The sequence below is a fragment of the Oncorhynchus mykiss genome, chromosome 8 (assembly GCF_013265735.2).
Source record: "Oncorhynchus mykiss isolate Arlee chromosome 8, USDA_OmykA_1.1, whole genome shotgun sequence".
Classification (NCBI taxonomy): domain Eukaryota; kingdom Metazoa; phylum Chordata; class Actinopteri; order Salmoniformes; family Salmonidae; genus Oncorhynchus; species Oncorhynchus mykiss.
In genome coordinates, this window is record NC_048572.1 from 57,462,489 (window position 1) to 57,476,510 (window position 14,022).

The 14,022-nt window shown below is 44.2% G+C and overlaps 1 protein-coding gene across 3 annotated transcripts in view; it reads left to right on the plus strand.

Moving 5' to 3' along the window:
* Nucleotides 1-14,022, plus strand: part of LOC110530213 (thymocyte selection-associated high mobility group box protein TOX) — a 57,612-nt gene that overhangs the window by 41,245 nt on the left and 2,345 nt on the right. For 2 of the 3 annotated variants that reach the window (XM_036985771.1, XM_036985769.1), the window contains 5 exons: nt 2,947-3,198; nt 4,249-4,473; nt 5,832-5,912; nt 6,143-6,583; nt 12,622-12,764. In XM_036985771.1, the coding sequence (XP_036841666.1) occupies nt 2,947-3,198; nt 4,249-4,473; nt 5,832-5,912; nt 6,143-6,583; nt 12,622-12,764 (1,142 nt within the window). The remainder of the gene's footprint in view (nt 1-2,946; nt 3,199-4,248; nt 4,474-5,831; nt 5,913-6,142; nt 6,584-12,621; nt 12,765-14,022) is intronic. The other variant, XM_036985770.1, reaches the window with a different exon arrangement.

The following is a 14,022-nucleotide window of genomic DNA, read 5'->3' on the forward strand; positions in this document are numbered from 1 at the left end:
GTATCAACAATTTATCTGTAGGCCCATATCGTATTCCCAGAACCAGACATTTTTCTGAATACCATCCCAATTTACAAGGTTAAAAGACACACTGCAGAAGTGAATTTCTCTTAGACGATTTACCTATTAATATAACACTTAGTCAAATGGCGTTCATTATAATCAACCATCAGTGCTTTGATAAATGAATGGCCAGAGACTATACCATAAGATATGGATTGTTGGAGACAGACGGAGATAAAAGAATCCTTGGCATCCATTCATATTAGTGTCATAATGATGACCTGGCTTGTGACTCACCTCTCTGATAATTCTGAAAGTTCCCCCACGTCGCCATGGGGATTAGGTTGTGTTCCGCTGTTACTGGCGGTTACCAAACAGCCCGACACCAAATCCTCCCCCCCTCCGTTTTAGTTACACCCACATCACTAATTTTTCCCCTTACCACATCACCCAGGCCCTATCCAACAGTCACACATCTGTATAGGGAGAGGAGGTGTTCAGTGGGTGAGCTGCTCTAAGGGGAAAGATTGGTTAGCCTGTGTACCAGTCTGCTCTTGCCGCTTTGTCATGACAACAACAACACAACACTGACCTTAGATCAGTATTTTGAATTGGATTTTATTTAGGAATATAATCCTTACAAGGATCATGTTAAATATTGGACGATTGCTTCGTGTTCTGGACAGGTTCCGAAATTAAACTCAATGAATTTCTTAGCTACATTAACACTAGAGGACAATCGATTTCCTTCACTATGGAAAAAAGCATTAACTCTATGCATTTCTTAGATGTACTTGTTACAAAGAAGGGATGATCTCTAAGTATTACAGTTTACAGAAAACCTACAGATAAAAACACTGTATTGACAGCTGATAGTTACCACCCTCTCCCCCTAAAAAGAGGTTTACTAGTAAGCCAACTTCATCGACTGAGTAGCATCTGTGACACAGAGGGAGAATATGATAGACAATCAAATTCTCTCCTCAAGCGTTTTTTTTTTCTTCGCTTGAGACGATACCCCGATACCTGGCTTGTCAAAAGCTTGAACAGAAGCTAGTTACTATCCCGACAAAACAGAAGAAACCGTTTTCTGTGAACTATATACCTACTTTCAATGACAGCTGTAATGGCATCAATAAACATTGGCAGATATTATCCTCAGACTCCTCTTTAAATTCCGCCTTCCAGAATCCACCTTCATTCACCTATAAACGATCAAGAAATCCATCAAGCAGACCTTCATAGAAGGATGCTTCCCATGCACCTCCTGTAGCACCATAAGAAACTGTTCTAACGTTGTGTGCCCTCAGACTTCTAGGACCTATCAAATAAAGTCATGTGTAACTTGCCCTACGAAAGGAGTTATTGATATGTTACAGTGTTCTTGTAATAAGATTTGTATTGAAGAAAAAAAACCATCCCGCGTCTTGAAAGTACGACTTGGAGAACATAAAAGTACTGCTCGACGTCAAGACATCGCCTCGCCGTTTGCGAGACACTTTATAGGGCAAAATCATTCTGTTATGAATTGCGTCGGGTCGGGATGGGAAAAAGTTCATCCAGCGCGTAGAGGGCGGGACTATTGACAACAAATGACTCCACAGAGAAGCCATGTGGACATATAAATACAATTCTGTATCTCCACACGGTTTAAATTAATAGTTCGATTTCACCTCCTTCCTATAAGCCAAATTTAGACTGTTACCCAAGAACACTGTCCTTATCAGATCTTGCATGTCATTTACGAGTTGGCCCCACATATTTATGAACGGCTGTGCCTGAAGTCCTTTGTGGTCGGGCTATCTCATGAATTGATGTGATGTATTTAGGTGAGCGGACACCTGGGGGGCGATTGATTTGTGATTTGCCCTCCGTGCCCTCTCCCATACCCTATAATTCTGTATTTCTTTGTGACTCATTTGTAAGAAGGTAGACCAGAAAAGCCACATCTCTGATAGGCAGATGAGTGGCGACCCTGATTAGAACCACCTGCTGCCCATCTGTTGTTCTTTACAAATGCTGTTTTGAATTCAAATAAAATTGTATCTATCCCTGAAAATAATTAAAAACAATGAATAATCAAGTAAGCTTTATGCAACATCTTTTTGAGTGTGAACCCATTACACCTTTTTGTTTGACTGAATTCACGGGTTTCATGCGCCAGCCAGGCTTGTGGGAGAGCGCCATGGTTCTCTTTTGTTCAGTATGTATGACCATCTCCAAGAGGTCGTGGTGACATAAGCTGTTCTACTTAGTTCATTGACTTTCATTGAACCAGAAAAAAGGCAGAAAAGGGGCCTCCCGACTGGGGTTGCGGTCTAAGGCACTGCATCACAGTGCTAGAGGCGTCACTACAGATCCGGGTTCGATCCCGGGCTGTGTCACAGCCAAACGGGAGACCTATGAGGCGGCGCACAATTGGCCTAGCGATGTCCGGGTTAGGGGAGGGTTTGGCCGACTGGGATGTCCAGGCTGGGCGTAATGCATGCTGACTTCAATCGCCAGCTGTACGGTGTTTCCTCTGACACATTGGTGTGGCTGGTTTCCGGTTTTAAGCGAGCAGTGCGGCTTGGCAGGGTCGTGTTTCGGAGGACGTAATGCTCTTGACCTTCGCCTCTCCTGAGTCCGTACGGGAGTTGTAGCGATGTTACAAGACTGTAACTACCAATTGGATATCACGAAAACAGGGTAAAAAAGTAAGAAAAAAGCAGAAAAAAACAGTGAGGGGGTGTCTCGCTTCCTCTTCCATCTCTGATATAAGGGGTTAAGGTGTTAGTTAGCTGGAGGGGATGGATGGGGTTAATTCTCTGTAGAAAATTTGTGAGTATTTGTGTGAACAAGCAGATGTTTCAAGAGCGTTTCTAAGAGTAGGTTAACCATTGTCAAGAGTAATATTATTGTATGCCATTTTTATGCCAACAAATCTACATTGTTTTTTTTCAGATGCAACAAATGGTCAATTCCGATTCCCGGTACAGCAGCCATCAGCCAATGGAAGCGCTCAGACCCAGGAGCCAATCAGGCATGGGACATCAGAGTCAGCTGACCACCATCAACCAATCACAACTCAATGCCCAGTTGGGACTGAGCGGGAACAACGTTACCCATAATTCCCCATCTCCCCCTGGGAGCAAGTCGGCCACACCCTCTCCTTCTAGTTCCGTACATGAGGATGACAATGAAGAATCAATAAAGGTGAGCATAGGGATGGATACATACATGCACGTGTGTGGCAGGCAGGCACACACTCACACACACACAGAGTGCACAGAGAGAGAGAGAGAACATATAAACACGCACAAAACAACTAACTTCCTTATTATACAGCCCCCCCCCCCACACACACACACACACACACACGCATGCACATAGACACACATACACCTATTTGTATAAGTGTGAGTCATCTGTAACCTTTGTGCCATTACATTTGTTTACCCTTTCCCTTGGAGAAGGGAGTCACAGTGGAGAGCTGCTATCTTAATGCTTATGTGATTGCTCATACAATGGTGCCATTTTCCATGCATATACAACACTATATGGAAATCAAACCAACGGGTACTTTTCCCAAACACATTTGCCATATTCCACACCCTTATTTCCACCCGTATGTTTTAACTGCAAATAGCAATCTTTTGGAAAATGAAACTATTTCAATATTTTATGTGCCCCTCTGGAAAAATCCTTATGTTTAATTTAGTGGAGTATAAAATCTAATGCGGTCAACATTTCAGAAATGTGCACTGTGCTATTCAGAGTTATGGCTATTTCTGTGTTTCCTGTATAAAGCCATTTCTAAACATATTCATAAATGGATGGATAAATGAAAGTCTTGCATAGTTGTAACTACCGGTACTAACATCGGTCAAGGTCTTTTTATACAGAAATGATTTCTATCTGTTTGCAAACTCTCACATTCATGGTCATGTTCATTATCTCACATAGAAAACAAATTGTTTTAAACGATACATTCCTACTGGACAAGAGCAGGTAAATAAACCAAAATATTGATCAATGTTCTGGAAAATGTTAGGAAGGATATACAGTCAACATTTTAAATAGTGTCCTGAGTTTTTCCTGATCATGGTAAGGAAAAACTGTGCGTCCTACAGTATACTGTACATAGCGTATCTACTATTAAAGTCCATTCTGATCTATTTAAACAATCAACACTCACTCTTCACACACTTTGCTCACTCCAGAAGCACATATAGTCTGACCATTCCTTCCTCCTTTCTTCATCAGGCAGAGAAGCGACCGGCAGCGGTCGAGACTCCCAAAAAGCCCAAGACCCCCAAGAAGAAGAAGAAGAAGGACCCCAACGAACCCTCGAAACCAGTTTCTGCCTACGCCCTGTTCTTCAGAGACACCCAGGCAGCCATCAAGGGCTCCAACCCCAATGCTACCTTTGGAGAGGTGTCCAAGATAGTGGCCTCCATGTGGGACGGCCTCGGAGAGGAACAGAAACAGGTACGGCCCCGATAGTACAATGCATCCTCCTACCTCCTCAGACCTCTTCACATACACTTCCTTCTTGGACTTCATTAGACAGGATCCGCCCCACTCTGACGCTATAGAATAGATGATAATATACACGGAGTACACCAAGCTTTAGGAACACCTTCCTAATATGGAGTTACACACCCTTTTGCCCTCAGAACAGCCTCTATTCGTCGGGGCGGGGACTTTACAAGGTGTTCAAAAGTGTTCCAGATGGATGATGGCCCATGTCGACTCCGATGCTTCCCACAGTTGTGTCAAGTTGGCTGGATGTCCTTTCGGTGGTGGACCACTCTTGAAACACACTGGAAACTGTTGAGTGTGAAAACCCCAGCAGCGTTGCAGTTCTTGACACAAAGCGGTGCGCCTGGCACCTACTACCATACCCCGTTCAAAGACACTTCAATCTTTTCTCTTGCCCAGTCACCCTCTGAATGGCACACAGACACAATCCATGTCTCAATGGTCTCAAGGCTTAACATGTTTCATTTAACCTGTCTCCTCCCCTTCAGCTACACTGAAGTTTATTTAACAAGTGACATCAATAAGGGATCACAGCTTTCACCTAGATTCACCTATTCAGTTTATGTCATGGAAAGAGCAGGTGTTCTTAACGTTTTGTACACTCAGTGTATTAGATTATAAGAAGAGGGAGAAAAAGTTGATGAAAAAAAACAACATAAAATCCTCTTCACAGTTTCACAGTAGAAGTAGCTAGTGGCTCTCCCTGGTCCTGTGGCTCTGCTACTGTGAATGCTACTGTGAATGCTACTGTGTGTTTTGACTTACAAATGGCCTCTTGACAGAAGCAAATGGAAGAGAAAGCTTTTACATATTTATTCTAGTAAGCGCCGTGCTATTGTCCTATTACATACGCGCACATGCACACACACACACACACACACACACATTTTCAAACAAACGCACACGCACGCACGCACGCGCGCACACACACACACACACACACACACACACACCTCCAGTGTGGCGTAGAGCTGCACACGGAGAGGAGCATAGCAGTAAAGGTGGAGGAGGATGTCTGTCTGAGGACAGGACAGTGTACTTCCTGGAGAGAGAACAGCAACAGCTCGGAAGACAGACAGACAGACAGACAGACAGACAGACAGACAGACAGACAAAAACAGACGGATGGATGGATTGTGAAGAGGAACAATCTAGTTCTATATAAATTGGAAACCTTTTGAGTATTATTTAGCATCATAATAGCTTCATAGGACATAAACACTAACCCCGGTAGATGGGTTTCTTTCTAGGAATGAAGTAGTTTGGCAACTGAAGTGCAATGTTTACTGTTCTGTCTTTTATAGGTGTACAAAAAGAAGACAGAGACTGCCAAGAAGGAATACCTGAAGCAGCTGGCGGCATACAGAGCAAGCCTGGTCTCACAGGTAGGGATCAGAACCAGACATAACCTGGGAGCTGTAGTTCTTCTATCGTGATAAGTCTTCATAAGAGCAGTGGTCAGCTGACTCTGTAGGACTCTGGTATCACTGTTGTGCTCTCTCTCTCTCCCGCTTCCATCTCTCGCTTTCCCATCTCTGTCTTTCCAACTCCTTCTCCCGTCTTCCTTTCTCTGTCCTCTATCTCTCTCTCTTTATCTCTCCCTCCCTCCCTTCAGAGTTACAATGAGCCAGGTGAGGTCAAAGTGTCCCAGGCCTCCTCCATGCTGGGCCCCAAGCCCCCCGTGTTCCCCGGATCAGGCCACCAGCACCCCCAGCAGCACCCCCACCCCCATCACTCCCACCCCAGCCTCTACATGAGCCACCCTTACCATCACCAGAGCCACCACCCCCACCCCCACCACCAGCAACAGCAGTCCCAGCAGCACCAGGCCGGCCTCAGCCCCCACCTGTCCCCCCTCCAAGGTCTCTCCCGGGGGGTGACCCCCCGGCCCAGTGGACCCCATTCAGGTGGGGTGTCTCTGGGCAGCATGGCGGCGGTGTCCCCCCCTCCTTTCCAGATCAGCCCGCCGCTCCACTCCCACTCCCACCTAGGAATGCACCACCAGCAACAGCTCGGAGGACACCCGCTGTCTCTGCACTCACCCTCAATGGGACAGGTTAGTTGAACAGGCACACACACACACATGCCCAAATGCATAAAAACACACTCAAAATCAAATCACATTTTATGTATTACATGCGCCGAATACAACAGGTGTAGACTTTACCGTGAAATGCTTACTTACAAGGCATTAACCAACAATGCAGTTTTGAGAAAAACAAGAGTTAAGAAAACATTTACTAAATAAACTAAAGTAAAAAAAAAAAGAACAAGTAACACAATAAAATAACATTTACGAGGCTATATATACAAGGGGTACCGGTACCGAGTCAATGTGTACAGGGTAATTGAGGTAATAAAGTGATTATGCGTAGATACTAGCGGCGTAAAAAAAACTGGGTGTCAATGAAAATAGTTCAGGAAGTCATTTGACTAGCTGTTCAGCACTGTTATGGCTTGGGGGTAGAAGCTGTTAAGGAGTCTTTTGGACTTAGACTTGGCACTCCGGTACAGCTTGCCGTACTGTAGCAGAGAGAACAGTCTATGACTAGGGTGGCTGGAGTCTTTGGCAATTTTTGGGGCCTTCCTCTGACACTGCCTGGTATAGAGGTCCTGGGTGGCAGGAAGCTTGGCCCCAGTGATGGGCTGTACGCACTACCCTCTGTAGCGCCTTGCGGTCGGATGCCGAGCAGTTGCCATACCAGGTGGTGATGCAATCAGTCAGGATGCTTTCGATGGTGCAGCTGTAGAACTTTTTGAGGATCTGAGGACCCATGTCAAATCTCCTGAGGTGTTGTCATGCCCTCTTCACAACTGTCTTGGTGTGTTTGGACCATGTTAGTTTGTTGGTGATATGGACACCACGGAACTTGAAGTTCTAGACCTGCTCCACTGCAGCCCCGTCGATGAGAATGGGGCATGTTCAGCCCTCCTTTTCCTGTATGCCACGATCATCTCCCTTGTCACATTGAGGGAGAGGTTGTTGTCCTGGCACCACACTGCCAGGTCTCTGATCTCCTCCCTATAGGCTGTCTCATTGTTGTCGGTGATCAGGCCTACCACCGTTGTATCGTCGGCAAACTTAATGATGGTGTTGGAGTCGTGCCTGGCCACGCAGTCGTGAGTGAACAAGGAGTATAGGAGGGGACTAAGCACGCACCCCTGAGGGGCTCCTGTGTTGAGGATCAGCGTGGCAGATGTGTTGTTGCCTACACTTACCACCTGGGGACAGCCCGTCAGGAAGTCCAGGATCCAGTTGCAGAGGAGGGTGTTTAGTCCCAGGTAGCTTAGCTTAGTGATGAGCTTTGAGGGCACTAACTCTGAGCTGTAGTCAATGAACAGCATTGTGGCCCAGGTGAGTTCAACACACATGCAAAAACACAAACTCAAGTGCGCACACAAACACACACTGTACATATTATGCATATTGTGGTCATACACTCAGACATGGTCACCTACAATGTACAGCTTCAAACACTTTACACACGATTTTTTGGTGTTGCCAAAATGCAATCTGTAAAACTATGTTTAGTGCTATATTGACGGTAAATACACCAAGTATATGACTAGGGAACAACAGCCCCACCTTTTTCATTGTCATTCATTCTATTTTGCCCATATTCTTGATGAAGAATGTTAAGCTCACTGCTATGAGACCACAACATCAACCAAATACGCTAAATAGCGCTGCTAATAACTCTATATTGAAAAGACTGTGATTGAAGAAAAATAGTTCACAGGTTAAATTATTTAAAAAATATATCATCTCTACACACTTTCTACCTGACGTTAGTTGTTTAAGTTGAGACTGCAGTATTTTTCATAAGAAGTCAGTAAATAAATGTTTTATGTATTTTTTACTGAGTCACTATGGACCCGTTCAAAACCTCGACCCACCGGTTGAGAATCACAGTTCTAGATGATTCATTTCGATGTTATTTACAATCATATCCGGTCCCTTCATGTGCCAGAGATTGAAGGCAAGATAGGATGTATTCATACTACTGCCAGTCTAATACTGTACATTCACATTACACACACTCTTTCTCTCTATCCCTGTTTTTCCTTTTCTCTCAAAAACACAACTCCCCTACACACACGCACACACACGCACACACACAATCCCCCATTTTCCATTTTCTCCCAGTAATAAACAAATGCATTAGGCTGAGGATGTTATATAAGGGCACCAACAGCAGCACATTGAGATTGATGAATGCATCAGTGGTGGAGACAAAACGCACAGGCAGGCAGGGCTATCTGATGAAGCCAGTCTAGCAGACAGGACAGGACACATACACAGGAAATGAGATGAGTTCTCTGTAGGGGCTAGTCAACAACGCAGATTGGAAAAAGGGAAGTGGACCTCTCTCTTTCGCTCTCTCTCTCTCTCTCTCTCTCTCACTCTCTGGACCTTAGATACAGAATACATACAAGAATGCAAACTGTACATCAGAATTGTATTTTAAAAGTAACTGACCCCTTCGGAGGTTAAATCACCCATCCGTTTCTATGCACAAAAACACCCAGATTCGCTGCCTCACTAATGCAACAGACATATTGTCCTGAGGAAAATCAACAACAACAAATAAACCACAGAAGATATATCCGAGAGGGGGCTCTTTATAATATTAGAGGAGATGTTACCACAGGATCAGCTTTACTCCCTGTACGATCTAACATGACCCACTGTCTTTTCCCTTTAGGGAACTACTTTTGAGCTCCATAGGGTGGTGTCATTTGAGAGGGACATTAGTTTAATAAGAGGACTAGGTTATCAGGTATCAACGGGACCAGGTCGTTATGGAAACGGGTATCCAGGGGAACAGGTGACATACCTCTTGAGTGAGAGAGAACACTCACCTCCTGATCTCCTGAGCGTGGTACTTAGAATGAATAACAACACAAGGGTTGGTGGGAGATTCTAGGTAAAGGCGTTGGGGTGAATGGTAGTTTTCTATGCCACTCACTTCCTAGACGAGTTATATCAATATGGAGGTTAAACAACATATACTAGCAGTTAGACTGTGTTCTACCACTCTTACCTGTCCAATGTGTTCAGATTATTTAACCTCCTTAGAATATAGAATATAAAGGAAAGGGAGCATGTTGATACTGTACACTCTTAGATAAAAAGGTGCTATCTAAAACCTAAAAGGGTTCTTCAGCTGTCCCCATAGGAGAACCCTTTGAAGAACCCTTTTTGGTTCCAGGTAAAAACAATTTTGGGTTCAACGTAGAACCCTTTTTTCTAAGAGTGAAGCTTTGAGATGGTAGACTTGAGGTACAGTATTCACTAAGCATGTGGGTATCGTTGTTGTTTTTTGAAGAGCAGGAACTGCCATTTATCTACTCTCAGCAGGCAAATTAACTGTTGCTGATCGAAGAAAAAGAATAGGGGGGGGGGGGGGGGGGGGGGGTAGAAGAGTGCCTCAGTCTTCATGCAGATTAGAATATGAATTTGTCTGAAGTCCAATTTTAGATGAGCTGCTTGTATGGGGCTGCCTGTATGGCTGTGTCAGTCCATGGAGAAAAGGGGGGGAAGAATGGTTAAACAGAGGTTTGGGTTTGGTTGCCACTAAGCCCCCAGCACTCAGATCCCTCTTTTATTGGGGACTTTTAAATCCCACGGGGAGTAATAATCCTCCCTTGCTCAATTTTGCATATTTTGGTGGGGAGAGAGTGCAAAAAAAACCGCGAGTGCTGAAACTTTTTTCCTTAGTTAATAGAGTAGGGAAAGGGGGGAGAGGGGAGGGGGGATGGGCGAGAGAGAGAGAGAGAGAGAGAGAGAGAGAGAGAGAAAAAGGGGCAGATGGGGCCTTTGTGATGGAGTGAAGGACAAGAATTTGTGGAACAATGCCTGAATAGGTAAGAGTCTGAGGAGGAGAAGAGAACTCAGCCACCTGCTGTCCCCTCTCTTTCAGAGCAGAGCTTGCAGCGTAGCGCCCAGATTCACTTCCCTTTCATACGTAGTCTCTCTCTCTTTCTCTGTCTGTCTTTCTATCTCTCTGTCTCTCCCTCTGTCTTTCTCTGTCTCTATTTCTTTCTCCCCCATCTCCTCTATCTGTCCCACTCCTCCCTCCCTCCCCCAATCAAAAAAAGACAAACACTTCAAGAAACCCCAACATTCAAATTTCTGCTCCCCTAATTAAAATAACTACTCCTTTTTTACACCCCATCTTCCGTCTCTCCCGCTTCCCCAGCTGGTCAGGCTCCACCTCCTCAGAGTACACTCTCACGTCTACCATTGACTCGCTATAGGGAAGCTCAGTCAATAACCAACTCCCAACAATGACGATGCCCTCATGAGTCATCGTCTCTTGACCAATGTCTATCACAGCTCATTTGAATAGTGTCATACCATAACATAACATGGGAGGTCATTATTTGGTGAATTGATTCGTATATATCTGAGTGCCGTACTGCTATAGAGAAGTCTGCAAATACTTTCCCATCCACAGTATCCACAGATCCGTTATCCACAAGCTAGCTGATCCGTTGCTCTTACACATCACAGCACGTGACTTGTATTGGCTGTCATTGGCTTTTTTGTTGTTGTCAGAGACATCAGTGTCGTGGGAATTGCGAGCTGTGGACTCAGACTCCATAACCACTTGTGAGATTCTAACCATCTGTATGTAAATGCAAGGCGCTCATCCTCTTTTGAAGGATAATTCTCCAAGTCTGGCTTATGATTATGTGCACATATGTACATGCTACCCTGATGCACTTTGCTACGGAAATATATACGAGTTTGATATACTCAGACAACGTTTCGACTCTTAGGTCTTCGTTATGACTGACATTAGAATCATAGAATTCAATAGAATGCTGTGCCTCTTTTACCATTTATTCTAAATAGACTGATTTGTAATTCATCCATGACCAAGATGGCTGCCATTATTGACACATTCTAAAGTCTATTGCTTATTTCACTGGTCATTGTTTGTACACCACATGGCCACTTGCTCATCGAACATCTCATTCCAAAATCATGGGCATTAGTATGGAGTTGGTCCCCTCTTTGTTGCTATAACAGCCTCCACTCTTCTGGGAAGGCTTTCCGCTAGATGTTGGAATATTGCTGTGAGGACTTGCTTCCATTCAACCACAAAAGCATTAGGGCATTGATGTTGGGCAATTAGGCCTGGCTCGCAGTCGGCGTTCCAATTCATCCCAAAGGTGTTCGATGGAGTTGAGGTCAGGATTCTGCGCAGGCCAGTCAAGTTCTTCCACACTGATTTCGACAAACCATTTCTGTATGGACCTCGCTTTGTGCAGAGGGGCATTGTCATGCTGAAACAGGAAAAGGCCTTCCCCAAACTGTTGCCACAAAGTTGGAAGCACAGAATCGTCTAGAATGTCATTGTACTGTATGCTGTATCATTAAGATTACCCTTCAATGGAACTAAGGGGCCAAGCTCAAACCATAAAAACAGCCTCAGGCCATTATTCCTCCTCCACAAAACTTTATAGTTGGAACTAGCAAAACTGTTCACAAGGCATCCGCCAAACCCAGATTTGTCTGCTGGACTGCCAGATGGTGAAGCGTGATTCATCACTCCAGAGAACGTGTTTCCACTGCTCCAGAGTCAAATGGCGGCGAGCTTTACACCACTCTAACCGACGCTTGGCATTGTGCATGGTGATCTTAGGCTTGTGTGCAGCTGCTCGGCCATGGAAACCCATTTCATGAAGTTCCAGAAGAACAGTTATTGTGCTATCGTTGCTTCCAGAGGCAGTTTGGAACTCGGTAGTGAGTGTTACAAACCGAGAACAGACCATTTTTACACACTACGCTTTTACACACTACACACTGTGAGCCGTTGTTGCTCCTAGACGTTTCCACTTCCCAATAAGAGCACTTACAGTTGACCGGGGCAGCTCTAGCTGGGCAGAAATTTGACAGTGTTTGTCTATGGAGATTGCATGGCTGTGTGCTTGATTGTATACACCGGGTGTGGCTGAAATAGCCGAATCCACTAATTTGAAGGGGTGTCCACATACTAGTGTATCTCTATGAGTAGAATAACACAGATAACACTGGAAAATGGTATCTAATGGTAGACTTTGAATTTTGTATTTTTTTTCCAGGGATTCCCTCTCCAATCAGATTTCCAGAACATGCTCAACTCGTCCGGTGGGCAGGGACTGTCCCCATCCATGGACTACAGACAGGTGTGTCGAAATGGGCCCAGCCAGCACCTCGACTGGACCAGCGAATACTGTGGCAATGGGTAGAAATACTCATCCTTATTATATATATATTTTTTATTTTGATTGAACCTATATTTACAGTTGAAGTCAGAAGTTTACATACACTTAGGTTGGAGTCATTAAAACTCATTTTTCAACCACTCCACAAATGTATTGTTAACAAACTATAGTTTTGGCAAATCGTTTAGAACATCTACTTTGTGCATGATGCAAGTAATTTTTCCAACAATTGTTTACAGACAGATTATTTCACTTATAATTCACTGCATCACAATTCCAGTGGGTCAGAAGTTTACGTACACTAAGTTGACTGTGCCTTTAAACAGCGTGGAAAATTCCAGAAAATTATGTCATGGCTTTAGAAGCTTCTAATAGGCAAATTGACATAATTTGAGTAAATTGGAGGTGTACCTGTGAATGTATTTTAAGGCTTACCTTCAAACTCAGTGCCTCTTTGCTTGACATCATGGGAAAATCTAAAGAAATCAGCCAAGACTTCAGAAAAAAAATTGTAGACCTCCACAAGTCTGGTTCATCCTTGGGAGCAATTTCCAAATGCCTGAAGGTACCACGTTCATCTGTACAAACAATAGTACGCAAGTATAAACATCATGGGACCACGCAGCCATCATACCGCTCAGGAAGGAGACGCGTTCTGTCTCCTAGAGATGAACATGCTTTGGTGCGAAATGTGCAAATCAATCCCAGAACAACAGCAAAGGACCTTGTGAAGATGCTGGAGGAAACAGGTAAAAAAGTATCTATATCCACAGTAAAACGAGTCCTATATCGACATAACCTGATATGCTGAAGCAACATCTCAAGACATCAGTCAGGAAGTTAAAGCTTGGTCGCAAATGGGTGTTCCAAATGGACAATGACCCCAAGCATATTTCCAAAGTTGTGGCAAAATGGCTTAAGGACAACAAAGTCAAGGTATTGGAATGGCCATCACAAAGCCCTGACCTCAATCCTCGAGAAAACTTGTGGGCAGAAATTGAAAAAGCATGTGCGAGCAAGGAGGCCTACAAACCTGACTCAGTTATACCAGCTCTGTCAGGAGGAACGGGCCAAAATTCAAGCTTGTGGAAGGCTACCCGAAACATTTGACAAAAGTTTTTAAAAAATAAAGGCAATGCTACCAAATACAAATTGAGTGCATGTAAACTTCTGACCCACTGGGAATGTGATGAAAGACATAAAAGCTGAAATAAATCATTCTCTCTACTATTATTCTGACATTTCACATTCTTAAAATAAAGGGGTGATCCTAACTGA